This window comes from Pipistrellus hanaki (genome assembly GCF_964339955.1).
Source record: "Pipistrellus hanaki genome assembly, chromosome: 5".
Taxonomy (NCBI): domain Eukaryota; kingdom Metazoa; phylum Chordata; class Mammalia; order Chiroptera; family Vespertilionidae; genus Pipistrellus; species Pipistrellus hanaki.
Genome location: NC_140507.1, coordinates 22,179,260 through 22,193,414, shown reverse-complemented (window position 1 = coordinate 22,193,414; position 14,155 = coordinate 22,179,260). Strand labels below are relative to the sequence as shown.

General features: G+C 40.3%; 2 protein-coding genes across 4 annotated transcripts in view; one reads left to right on the top strand and one right to left on the bottom strand.

The window, feature by feature from the left end:
- The window catches only part of GRXCR2 (glutaredoxin and cysteine rich domain containing 2), a 166,839-nt gene that overhangs the window by 81,832 nt on the left and 70,852 nt on the right, over positions 1-14,155 (bottom strand). The gene's annotated exons all lie outside the window — the stretch shown is intronic.
- Positions 1-14,155, top strand: part of SH3RF2 (SH3 domain containing ring finger 2) — a 104,583-nt gene that overhangs the window by 32,149 nt on the left and 58,279 nt on the right. For all 3 annotated transcript variants that reach the window (XR_014794970.1, XR_014794971.1, XM_084883165.1), the window contains exons 2-3: positions 8,202-8,471; positions 12,203-12,298. Coding sequence is in view for 1 of the 3 variants with exons in the window: in XM_084883165.1 (XP_084739291.1) it covers positions 8,202-8,471; positions 12,203-12,298 (366 nt within the window). In the remaining 2 variants the exon portion in view is untranslated. The remainder of the gene's footprint in view (positions 1-8,201; positions 8,472-12,202; positions 12,299-14,155) is intronic.

Below are 14,155 nucleotides of genomic sequence, written 5' to 3'. Positions count from 1 at the left end.
TAGCTTAATCATAGAAGACAGTTTCCATATCTCAGGGATTTCCAGAAGGTTTCCTTAAATTCAAGCTTTCTACTTGAAAATATGACCCTAGTGGGACAGATGACATGTGATCTTTAGCATCTTTCTAGTATATAGACACTCACTCCTAACATGGGGTCCAACTCCATATGCAGGTAAGGTATTTTTTCTCCAAGGTTATATCTGTTCCATTTGGTATAAATAAAAGGAATGATCTGAATTTTTATTTAAAAGAGGCAGGTAAATTGCAGATTTGCAGAAGGTCTTGAGATGAACATCTTGGCTTCAAGGACAGCTAAGCTGAGAGAGAAGGGTTCTCACTTCCCAGGCTTGCTGCTTTCAACAAGGGTCATGCAGGTTTTTCCCATGCTACCACCAAATTAAAATGCAAAAATGTGTAAATACAGAGAGAGAGAGAGAGAGAGAGAGAGAGAGAGAGAGAGAGAGAGAGAGAGGCAGGCAAGTCTTAACAATGAAGACTAAGTAATCCATTTGAAATCAACATGTTGCCAAAACCGGTTTGGCTCAGTGGATAGAGCATTGGTCTGCGGACTGAAAGGTCCCAGGTTAGATTCTGGTCAAGGGTATGTACCTTGGTTGCAAGCACATCTCCAGCAGGGGGTGTGCAGGAGGCAACTGGTCAATGTTTCTCTCGACGTTTCTAGTTCTCTATCCCTCTTCCTTCCTCTCTGTGGAAAATCAATAAAAAAATTTTTTTAAAGATGTAACTTTTTTGACAATAGAAGACAAGCCCGGCCACCTTAGCTTTCATCCTCAAAGTCATTGTTCCCAAGGGTCTGGGAGCATTCACAGCCACTTCATTCCTCACCACTGTAGTCTGGACTGCTGATGGCACCTGCACCTCAATTCTAAGGAGTACCACACACACAAAAAGTGGAGAAAATAGTACAATAAGTTGCCTTCTACACATGACTCAAATTTCAATTCCAATTTGGTTCCATTTTAAATTCATCACCTTCATTTCTGTAGTATTGTAAAGATACCCCTGGAGAATTGATCATTCACCTTAACATCCCGTTATCTTTAGAGTTGGAAGGAAAGGTTTTAAAAAAAATCATCTCTTTGCAGTTGAGGTTCTGTGCTTCACTCAAAGACACAAGTTTCTGTGCATCACATCTCGGGGTCAACTCCAGCACCCAGACCAGATGGCCCCATTATCTGCTGTTTGCCTGGGTCATGTTGTTACTAGTTATTCCTCCTTCGGCTCCAGAAATCTTTACATGGGGATGAAAGAGAGCCACAACTTGAGGAAGAAAGCTTGTGACCATGTAACTAAAGCTTTATTTTCCTAAGCCAAGGGAAGAGGTGAGGGTGGGAGGGTCACTGACTCATCTTTTCTACTTCTGCATGGTGGATCTGGCTGTTTCTCAAACCATCTGAAAAGAGACTCGTGTACCAGATGCCACACCTTTAGCAAAAGCTCACTCTGGAAATGTGGATAATGGAAGGGAGCAAAATTACCTCCTGGGATGAATGAGATAGCTCCTCCCCTTGTCCTTCAAGCTGCCAGTACCTCCAGCCCCTTCTCACCGGTGCCTTGGGCCCTCCTGGGGCAAGCAATGGCAATGGAAATGCTTTGGTTCTCTGGATAATTTCAGTGCTATCTCACTGAACATCTCTGGGACCTGGCACCCAACCCATTTCAAAAGCAACCTCAAGCTATTTATTAAGAACCAGCATGTGTCAGGAGCCAGGGATATGGCTATGAACATGTCTTGGATTACCTCCTATGATGGGGGAATAAGATCCCCCCAAAGCAATCTCAGAGAAATGTTTGGGGGAGGAGGGGAAATGAAAGCATGCTAAAGAGGCTGATGACTCTGAGTTGTTCTTTCTCTGCCCACTGGTGTCAACTCCTGCTTCATTCACTTTTTTCCTGCTATAGGACCCTGCTGGGAGGCAGCAGGAATCAATGGAAAGAAGTCTGGCATATCCTAGAACTAAGGGAAAGTAGTGCTTAATTCATATTTTTTTAAGAGAGGAAGGAAAGAAGGCCATGCCCACTGACTCAAAGTGTCAGGAGATGGATAAGGAACAGAACTAGAGAGCTATTATGCCCCAGCTCTCTACCTAGGACTGGAAGACAGAGACTGGGGAAAGGAAAAATAAAGAGAGAAGTACATGACCAAAATCACAGAACAGAGTAGAGTTTTAGATACAGAGATAGGGCCAATAATAAGATCTTACTTACATTATTTCCCTTCCCAACTCTCAGTATCTCTAACCTCCCTATTCTTTTCTTCCATAAAACTTACTCAAACTTGTAATTATATATTTATCTATTTACTTATAAGTTTGATTTTTCATTCTTCAAATTGACTATGTTTGGCATAGTTAAACAAATTAAATTCAAAAAAATTTATTGGAAGAATGAATAATAAGTAGGGTTGGGAAAATCAGGCCAGAGTGTAACAGCAAGCTCATTATGCTCCTCTTCTCCTTTGGGAAAAATCTCTTAAGTTTCCTTGTTTATTGAAGTGATTTGGCCAAAGTTACAAAATCCAGAATGCAAGCCAACATCTTACTTGACTCTAATATCCGTGTTATGTTGCACCTTAGCACCTTCCTGAACAAGTAAAATTCTCTATGAAAAAAGAAACACATTGATGGTCTCATAGACTGTCCTCAAATTTGAATGCCCACATTCAGGGTTTCACACGTAGGAAGATCACAATAGTGTGTGCCTCTGGTGAACTCAAGATCCCAGGCAGCAGATGGTCTGGGCTTGGCCAAGAGCAGCCAGATCTGATTCTGTTGAGTTCTTTCTCCACAGCAGAGAAGGGAAAACGTGCTCAAGGGCCAGCACTTTCTAATATACACTCCATTGTCCCCAACATTACTACTCCAAAAGGGTTATGGGAGGGAAGGAGGTGGGATGGCTCAGCTGGCTAAGCAGAGACTAGGAAGTTAGGATCCAGGACAGTTAGTTGACCCTCAGTGTCGCCAGTAGAGTGAAATCCCGGGGGAAGTCACATTTACCTTACCCAGCATTCCCAAAGCCTGTTCTGCTAATCCTGCAAAGTGGTCCAGATGCAAATACAAAATCACATCAGCAGAGTAAACCTTCTGAGAAGCCAGTCAGTGGCTTTGTTTAACTCAGTGTTTCCTGTGTTTATGTAAGTATTGCACATTTTTTGAATGTGTGTAGCACCAAATTATTAAAGTTCAGGGCAATCTGAAAAATATAACCAAACTCCTTTTTTTTTTTTTAATTTTTCAGCTCATACCAATAGATCTGATTTCAAATTACTATCAGTCATATTTATTAATCTTGCATGCATCCTTTTTCTCTATGAATGGTGATTCTTGGATGCTTCTTGATTAATTCACAGATTCACTCATCCATCAAGCATTTATTAAACACCTGTTTATGTTCAGGACTCAGAGATAAAGATAAAATAGGCGCTTCAGACATAAGTCTGGAATTCTCCAACAGAAAATTCATAGCCCGGTGAATGATAACTTGAGCCAAAGGCCAGGATGTTTTTCCTTGGCTCCATTCTGCAGTGATGGGTGATCTCATGACCAACTCAGGGAAGCAAGCAGTTAGCTCAGCATGTTGGTTTTGGCCTCACCTGATGCCAGGACTAGAGAGAACTGGGTCAACTTCTTTCTAAATGAGTGGGAAGTGTCACTAGAGCATGATGAAGAGCTGGTCACATAGTAGCAGGCTGTGTTCTCACCTCCAGCTCACTTTTATACCCTTGTGTGCCTCACTGAGGTGGTTCTGCTCTACTTGGGCTCCCTTCCTCTCACCCAGTTATCAACCACATGCCTCCTTCACTATTTTCCAATGGGAAATAAACTCAGGGCTCTTGCCAGCTAGACCTCCTGCTGTTCTGAAGTCTGATGTTTGAATATTCCATTGTTGCCCAGTTTTGTTGTTTCTGGGTTTTTAATATGTGTTAGTCAGGACTTGTTCCATTTCAAGTGTCAGAAAATAACTCCAAGTAGTTTAAGTCATAAACACCACATTGGGGATATGGTCTCATTTAACTGAGTATCCTTCAAGGACAACTGGATCTACATATTCAAATTTTATTGGCAAGGCTTCGTCTATCCAGTTACCTATCTATTTACCTATCTATCTCACTATATCTCTGGTTCTGCTGCCTTTTGCAGCTATAAGCAGGAAGGTATGTCTACTGGTTGGGAAATATCACCATTGTAGTCCACAGCTCATCACTCAAGGCTCATGATCCAAAAGTAAGACTAAGTTCTTGGCATCTATATATCAGACTTCAAGGAAGAGTTGAATTGGCTCTGTTTGGAACACATGCCTGACCTATATTAATCACTGTGCTAGGGGGATTGGGATGCTCTAACTGGCCTGCCTGGACTGCATAACTGTGTGTGTGTGGGGGGGGGGGTGAGACCAAAGTGAATGACATGCCCATCAGAAGAGCAAAGAAGGGCATGAGTGGGGGAGATGGAGAATACTGGGGGATAAGGACACATATGTAATCCTTAATCAATAAAGAAATTATTTTAAAAAGGAAGAGCAAAGAAGGGATGCTTGCCATAGTTTTACTATTAACATTCATTAATTACTCCAACATAATTCTACTATGAGTATCCCCACATGCCCCTGCTTCCTTGTTTCTGGGTTCTATGCATTATCCCTCCTAGAAGCATGGCCCTTGTGGCTTTCAGACCCTACTAAGTTGACACAACAATAGAAAATTACAGGAGCATAGAAATCTTGAGTCTTTTGAATCTCAGAAAAGGAAAGCTTTTTAGGTACACACTAGCTTCCATTGAATTATCTGACTTTCCGGAAAACACAAGAAAGGGAGTGTGATAATGAACTGGCTGTGAGACCTCCACTCCTACTTCCCCCTTCCCTGCTCCTGCCTGCACTTGGGAAAACACTTATGGATGATGAACGCTGTTACCAGCAAGACAACGGTGATTGCTGATGTGGCTCTTGGAGTCATTTTCCCTTGAGAGAACAGCTGAGGACCGGATAGAATCAACCAGCTGAGTCTCTTCAGGTGCTTAACTTTTATGTGAGGGCTCTGGAGCTCAATAATTCATGCTAATGCAGCCAACAGCAAGCAAATTACGTTCACACTCTGTTCCAATATTGATTACAAAACAGAGCCCCCAGTGAGTTTTAGGATGGAAATACACACTTAGGTGACTTCAGCTGGATGAAGAGCCAGGCTGCTTTGAGGTCAAATCATCCTAAGTCAGTCTTGGGGCTGCCATACACAAGCTGTGTGACCTTGTGTTATAACATCAAACACCTCACAACCTCTGCTTCTTCGATAATAAAATGGGGTGTTCCATCTACTTCATTGGGTTTTGAAATCATATGATTGGGAAATATATGCAAAGTGCATTTAGGCAAATGCCAGAAATTTTTCTGTGGCTCGCCAGAACAACGATAATTGTTCATGTCCTTCCCCTTTTCAGATTCTCTTCCTCCCCTTCCCTTCCTCCTCCTTCACAGTGTGGAAGCAATGTATGGGTATGAATGTAGAACTGAGAATACAGGAGAGGGGTTGTCCAGAATGAAGAGAAAGAAGATGAAAAGAGTCTTTGTGTTAAAAATAGAAATTGTAAATTTTCACAATACTTACTTATACTGAGGGGAGGTAGAGAAAAGATGATGGGTTTGGGAGGGCAGAGTAAATACACTAATGATAGCCATTTTACAAAGTTCAATGAGATAATCTATAAGTAAAAAAAAAAAAAAAAAAAAAAAAAAGCATTTTTCTTTTGGATATCCCCATGGCCCTGTAAATACCCAGAAATCAGAATCATTTGCAGGAAGTACCCCAAGTTCATACTGTGAGGTTTTACAGGCCTGAATATACATATTTCATTAAACTGGGGCATTTATGCACTCAAGTGGTCCAGTGGCTTGGGAATATGACTACTACTGGTCATGTGGAGCAAAAATAATGTATAAGTTTAAATCAATGGAAAAGGTATCAACCATCAACAAAAAGAAACAATTATGAATTAACATCCTAAGCAAAAAAAGTACCACAGTTGGCACTTGGTGTCAGAAAACTGGACATTAAGAATGTTTGACAACACATGTTGAATGTTATGGGCTCTCTCCAACTCCCACTGGACAGTCCACCCATGTCCTAGGGTCATTTATGGTCAACAAAACCATTGGCACTATCTCAGGGTTTCAGAGTCAATGCATCTTCAAAGAGGTTTAAACATTTTTGTAATTTTAGTTTTATATACATGCTCAGTAGTCATTAAAATGTGTCCAAAAAGTTGGTTGCATAGTTTGCCAATCCTACTCAGCTTGGCTTATTTCCTTCCCATATTTTTCTCCCATGTCTTTCACTTCTCATCCCTCAGTTTTATTTACTTTATTTTTTATTATCCAATTACAACAGGCAATGGAATCAATTTGTTGTAGAAAAGTTAGAAAACACAGCTAAGCACTTAGGGAAATAATTTTTTTAGTACCGGTATTCAAAAATCTCACCACTTAGAAATAACCCCTCTTAAAATGTGGGTGGATAGCCATCTAGCATTTAGCATTTTCCCCAGGTAAAAAAAAAGATATATATGTATTTATAATGAATGTTTAGTCTACAGAACTGTTTTAACCTCTTCTATTATACTTAACAGTATATTCTGAGTAACTCAATGCTATTAATTATAGATCAACATCATCAATTTTAATAACTGTAGGGTATTCCATTGTATGGGTGCATCATAATTTATTCAGTCAATTCCATTTATCCTCAGCCCTGTAAACCTCCTAGTACGCACATCTTTGATGCTGGTTTGCTGAGGATGAGCTGTGTTCCTGTGGTTTCCTACCCCCTTTGGGTTCCTCTTACTCTACCCAGGGGCCAGCAGGAAAGCATACTCTACCATCCATCAGCAAGGTGCTGCTGCTCGGTCCTGGCTCTACCCCTAACCGGCTTGAAGTTCCTTTTCAAATGAACATTGCAAACCGGAAGGTCCCTGAAGAACAGAATGAATGTTTTCTTACATCCCCTTACAAAAGCAAGGCTGCCCCAGGAGAGAGAATTGTTCACCCCAGTGCTGGAAAAACACAAAGGAAAGCACAATCCCTGGTGACACTGACGAGCTTTCCCTTAAACCTACGTGATTAGGACTTTCAGTTTGTCAAACTGGCTTCCGGGAGACCAGAGTGAGGTCATTTCTGTGTGGAGAAACCGTTTCAATTAGGAAAAAAAAGGCATTTAACTGGAATAATTATTTAGACAGACAACAGAATGATGATTCTTTAGGTATATTTTAAATATTGATGGTTGATTTCTGACTAAGGATGTGTTCAGTTATACTTCCTAGAGATGCAAACACTGGTGAGGGTTGGTTTCTAGAGAAGGCTGAAGACCAGTTCCGCTGCTATCACCCTCATGTAACACTCACTTTCTGTCTTGAGGATTTTTCAGCCCAGTTTTCTTCCCATTGATACTGAGGACTCTGTAGAACTAATATCATCAGCCCTCCATGATAGGTGATGATAATAAGGGAGATCATTTATTGAGCATATACTAGGTACAAAGCTACAAAGCCATAAGCTAAAACTATTATGAATATCACTTATTCCTCACAACTCCCTAACGAGGTGGGTGTCCTACTGTCACCTCATTTTATAAATGAATGAGGTTTAAGAAAAGAGTAAATAGCTTGAGCATGGTCACACAAGGGGGAAGAGGTGGAGCCAGAATTCACAGTCCGTGTCCAGGCCCCCGGAGTCACTGACTCACTCAAGTGCGTGTAGCTGTGGAGTTAAATCCAAAACCCTGGCCCTGCATAGTGGTTAAGAACAGGAGCTCTAAACTCAGGTGGCCCGAGTTCAGATCCTACATCTGCCATTTCCCAACTGCCTCACCCCAGGCAAGTTATTCAACTACTCTGCGCCTCAGTCACCCTACTTAGAAATGGGCATGATTAGAGTGTCCATCTCAAAGATATGGTCCACAGGTCATCTAATTCTACCATATACTAGTAATTCTACATACAACTCACCACCTAACTCTACTCATTCATAACAACCTCCTATGTGGTAAACATTGCATTCAGTGTTTATAGACCCACAAGATGATCCGTATTTAGCACTTAGAGTACATTGGGAGGGTTTTGTAGTTAATTATTAATATGATTCATTCTGTTCCTCCAGCCTCTAAGCCAAGTACATGTTTTATTGGCAGGTGCCTCGAGCAAAGGCCTTATGCAACTACCGAGGACAGAATCCCGGTGACCTGAGGTTTAATAAGGGAGATGTCATCCTCCTTCGGAGACAGGTGGACGAAAACTGGTACCAGGGGGAGATCAATGGAATCAGTGGGTTCTTCCCGGCTAGCTCTGTGGAGGTCATCAAGCAGCTGCCCCAGCCACCCCCACTTTGCCGGGCCCTCTACAACTTCGACCTACGAAATAAGGACAAGAGTGACAACCAGGACTGCCTGACCTTCCTCAAGGTAAGATTCTGGGCAGCCACCAATGTCACAAGTGACCATAGAGAGACTGTGCAGAACCTGGAGTTGTTTGCTTAATATTTGGTTATATTTTTAAATTCTATTAAGTGTGTATATCTATGTATATATGTATGTATATACACATACATGCTTGTATATGCAATGTGTGTGTATAATTCAAACTACATAGACATGAAGTCACTAGAGAAATCTATTAATAGCAGTTTGATAGAAATCCTTACGCCTTTTCTATTGCAATTATGAGAATAAACATTTACACATTCACTCATTCATTCATTCATTCATTCATTCTACAATCACTTTGAACACTTATTTTTTTTTACTTTTTAAAAATATATATATTTTACTGATTTCAGAGAGAGGAATGGGGAGGGAGATAGAAACACCAATGATGAGAATCATGGATTGGCTGCCTCCTGCATGCCCCCTACTGGGGATCCAGTTCACAATCCCAGCATGTGAGCACCTATTCTTTGCAGGCACTGGGGATACAGCATGAACAAGTCCCAGTCCCTGCAGAACAGTGGGAGGAACAGACATGTGGACAGAAAATCACAAACACAATTTGATAGCGTGCTTGCAAAACTACAATTATTACCTCTTTATCATGTATCTGTAAGGCTATTCTTACCAACCAAGTTCTCACCACCTAATTCTTTTCATTTACAACCATCTATTTTGTTGTAAATGTTACATTCAAGACACTCCAAACACACACCATAGCATAATTATACCTTTAAACATAACAAACCTCTTATAAGCCCTGGTCAGTTTGGCTCAGTGGATAAAGCGTCAGCCTACAGACCGAAGGGTCCCGGGTTCCATTCTGGTCAAGGGCACATGTCTGGGTCACAGGCTCGATTCCCACTAGAGGGTGTGCAGGAAGTGGCCAACCCATGATTCTTCCTTATCGATGATGTTTCTATCTGTCTCCCTCCCTCTCCCTTCTTCTCTGAAATCTATAAAAAAAATTTTTTTTAAATGTGTCTATCATTAAAAAAAAAAAAAAACTTTTACAATATATACTTTCCAAGGACATCAATCACCCTAAAAATGTTTTGCCTGCATTCTTCTACTAAAGTCTAGACTACTTTAATTCTCTGTGTTTAGTATTTCTTATTCCTTCAAATTTCATCTAGAAACCATAGTTGGGATGGTTTTTATTCTTTGCTGCTTATGATAAATCACATATAAGAGGTGGCACTGTCACACTGGCTCGGGAAAGGTCTGTTTTGTAGGACATTTTTATTCCACCCCTGCCAGAGACAAGATTTACTTCAGATCCCCTCCTGCTAGATAACCTCACTGCCCTCCACATTTTGAAATACTGATCATTCTTGTCTTGGCACTTCCAAGCGAGTCCCCGAAGGAAGGTCATTCTGTGGCCCCAACTGCACAGGCCATATTTCACCTGCAGTCAGGGGAAGGACAGTTCAATTCCACAGGCCTTTTCTCAGTGTTCACTCTGTGCCAGGCATCAGACACTGCGCTCTGGGGACGCAGCTGGAGGAAGACATAGGCAGGGAGCATCCTCTGCTTGGGGTTTTTGGGGGTTTGTTTTTGCCCCTCTCTGGGACACTTAATCTACCAGCTCATTCGTTCAGTTGGCCCATTCATGTGCCAAACTGTCCACTGAGAACAAAGTGATGAGTCACTGTTCCTACCATCACAGACCCAGCAGACTAGTGAAGAAACAGACACATAAATGGTAAATTATGACAAGGAACCAAAAGAGAAAAATTGGATTCATTCTGGAAGGGTATGGGAGGTAAAACTGCACTAGGAAATGGCATGTTCTTTCTGAACTCAGTATATCCAAATTAAACATGGACTCAGCATGATCTTTCCCTGTGCTTTCTATCTCATTAAATTGTACAATTTTTCACACATTCATCTATTTATGAATGCATTCATTCAAGAAATATTTCCCCCATGGCCAATGCTGCTCAATGGTTAGTGTGTTAAGCCACACACCAAAGGGTCACAGGTTCAATTCCCAGTCAAGGACACGTGCCTGCCTGGGTTGCAAGTTTGATCTCTTGCCCTGGTCAGAGAATATGCAGGAGACAACCAAACAATGTCTCTCTCACATCAATGTCTCTCTCTCTCTCTCTCCCCTTCCCTCCCATCACCTTCCACTCAAAAATCAATAGAAAAAAAAATATCCTCTGGTGAGAATTAACAAAAAACAACAACAACAAGGAAATATTTATTGGATGACTCCTGAAGAGAGGCCACTGTATTAGGCTCTGGGACATGGAAATGAACAAAATAGACCCAGGCCCTGAGCACACAGAGTTTATGTTCTAATGGGGTAGATAAGCATTAAAGAAATACTAACCTCTAAATATGTATTGCAAAGTGTAATAGGGACAGAAAAGTTAAGATATAATGCAGTAAATTAACTTAGATTTAGTTTTATTTAAATTACTCAGGGTAATTTAAAAAGAACATGCCATTTCCTAGTGCATGGGTCAGAAGGTCAAAGAGATCAGCGGGTGACTATTCAGATATAGATTGATGTAAGGTATGGATGTGGAAAGATGTCCCCGATATGGTATTAAGTAAAAAGTCAATGTGTCCTACGTATGTATGCAGTGCAAAAAGAGGCAGAATGAACAGGCATGCTAGGAGTCAGAAGAGTGGTTACCTCTTGCTAGGTGATAGGAAGGGTACAAAGGAATCTTCTAGATACTGGCCATGTTTATAACTCTTGATCTGGATGGTGTTCCATGGATATAGTTAATGTAAAAACTCATCAAGCTTCACATATAAAATTTATGTACTTTATTATATTAACTTGTGTATGTTTTTGGAACAGATTTTAAGAATTAGAATGCTTTTTAAAATATATTTTTATTGACTTCAGAGAGGAAGGAAGAGGGAAAGTGAGATAAAAACATCAATGATGAGAGAGAATCATTGATGGGCTGCCTCCCACATGCCCCTACTGAGGATTGAGCCCATAACCTGGTCATGTGCCCCAGCAGGGAATCAAACCATGACCTCCTGGTTCACAGGTCGACGTTCAACCTTTGAGCCACACAGGCTGGCCTAAAAATTAGTATGTTTATATGTACATGTATATATGTGTTCTCTTCATAGAAAAGAATCTGGAAAAAAAGGTGTTAACTAATGTGCTAACAGTTGTCATACCTATATTGTGATAGAATTTTTTTCTTTGTTTTGCTTATCTGTATTTTCAGATGTTTCTACGAATAACCTTTTATAATAAAAAAAAAAAGGTCTACATATAAACTTTTATAGCAAAAAAAAAAATTGAGTTAAAAGTCACTTTACATTTGATACACTGAATACTGATAGGTTCTGAAAAGTCTTCAAAATCGGAATGAAATTCATGCTTCCTTTTGCTAAGATCGTTTGTCTCCCTATGGCTTTCATCTTGATTTCCTCATCAGATTAATTTAAATGAGAAGACCAGATTCTGCTGGTGATTTAAAATCAGAAACATTTCTAAGTTTTCCTATTGGAGTCCACTAATCCTCCAAATTATTCCTATTTCTCTTGTGTCTTGGTGATCCAAATCCGGCCCTTTATGGAAAAAGATCATCTAGCAGAAAAATGTTGTAAACAAATCATGAAAGAACTCCATGCCTTGTACCTCATACCATCTGGGGCTCCAAGCTGATGTCCACTGAGAGCTTTCCCCGCCTGAAAACAGGACGCTGACCATGAGACGTTTTCTCTTTCAGGATGATATCATCACTGTGATCAGTCGAGTGGATGAGAACTGGGCAGAAGGGAAGTTAGGAGACAAAATCGGCATCTTCCCAATCTTATTTGTTGAGGTATGTGAGCAGCAAGTGTACATCTGATTAAGCTTACCAGAAAGGTGCATGTAGCACAGTGATTCCTGAGAGCAATTTCCATTTGATCTGAGGCGTATTCAGAACTAACTACAGTCTCTAAGAAAAGATGCCAGATGATAATATCCAGTTCTGGCAAGAGTAAGGGGCAATGGGCCTTTTTATTCTGCTGATAGGAATGTAAATTGGTGTCATCTCTCATATTCAAACTCTAACTCATATCAAGAATGTTAAAAATGTACATCTCCTTTGAATCAGCAATTTCACATTAGAGAGTTATGATATGGTAATATTAAAATAAGTATGCAGAGATATATGTATAAAATGTGCAAAAATGTTCACCATAGTATTGTGTGAAATAGTAAAAAAAAAAAAAATAACACATACACACACAGAAATAATCTAAAAACATAATAATCTAAAAAGAAACAATTAGAATTTTCTTTTTAAAAATAATGGTGATGAAAATAAATACTTATTAAAAAATAATATTAGAGAAGCATATTCAGTATCATGGAGTATTTAGAATTATGGGTAAATGTTTATAATTTATTGTTAAATAAAATAAAGTTTAATGGGTATAGTGTTCTAGAGATCGATTTCACAACCATATACTTACACTACTGAACTGTACACTTAGAAATGGTTCATCTGATAAACTTGATGTTATATGTTTCTGCCAATAAAAAGAAACAAATTGAACTATATAAAACTAGCTTTCCAAATATATGTGTATCCATTAATGGATAAAGAACTAAAAGGAAATGTACTAAAATATCACCAAATGGTAAGATTCTAGATTATTTCAATTTTTTTTTCTGCTGGCTTGTATTTTGTAAATCTTCTGAAATGAGTACATATTGCTTCTTTGTTTTTTAAAGAGGAAAGAATACAAGTTAGGATATTAACTTAATATAGCTTGGAGTCTCTAACCTCTGTAGCCTTCAGCCTCACTTGAGCTTGTAGCAGGTCATTGCAAATTTAAAGGAGAAGATTCAGTGATTAACTGCATTTATTGGATGCTTGCCCTGCATAAAGCAGTAAAAGTGCCCTGGCCGGTATGCTCAGTGGTTAGAATGTTGGCCCTTGTACCAAAGGGTTGCAGGTTTGATCCTTGGCCCCCAATAGGAGTGAGTGTGGGAGGTGGGAGCCAACCAGTCAATGTGTCTCTCTCACATCAATGTTTCTCTTTCCCTCTTTTTCTCTCTCTCTCTCTCTCCTTCTCTCCCTCTCCCTCTCTCGCTCTCTCGCTCTCCTCCCCCTTCCCTCCCTCTGTTCTCTCTTCTGCTCTAAAAGATCAATGGATCAGATGCTCAAACCTCAGAAGGTGGGGTAAGGGGGAGAGAGCAACCAAAGGACCTGTATGCATGCATATAAACATCACCAATGGACACAGACACCAGGGGGGTGAGGGCATGAATGGGGTGGAGGGGTTGAGGGGATAAGGACACATATGTAATACCTTAATAAAATAAATTTTAAAAGATCCTCAGGTGAGGATTAACCAAAAACAAAATGAAGTAAAATAAAGCAGTAAAAGTCAGCAGTGGGGAGCTATGAAAGAAGTAAAGGCATGCTCTCTGATCTCTAGGAGAGTGGGATGAAGACAGAACAGAGGCAGAACTGGAGAGAAGAACCAATTCTTTCATTCATAAGAGTCAAAGCAGGTTCTGAAGGAAATGGTGCATCCAGAATACTGCACAGGTCTCAGGGTTCTCTGCACCCCCTCTACTGTGTCAGTGTTGAAGGGATGAAAAGTGGAAAGGAGGGATGGAAGAAGGGTCCAGACGGGATGGTCTTCTATCTCTAATAAAGTCTCATTCCCAACACTTTTTCCCC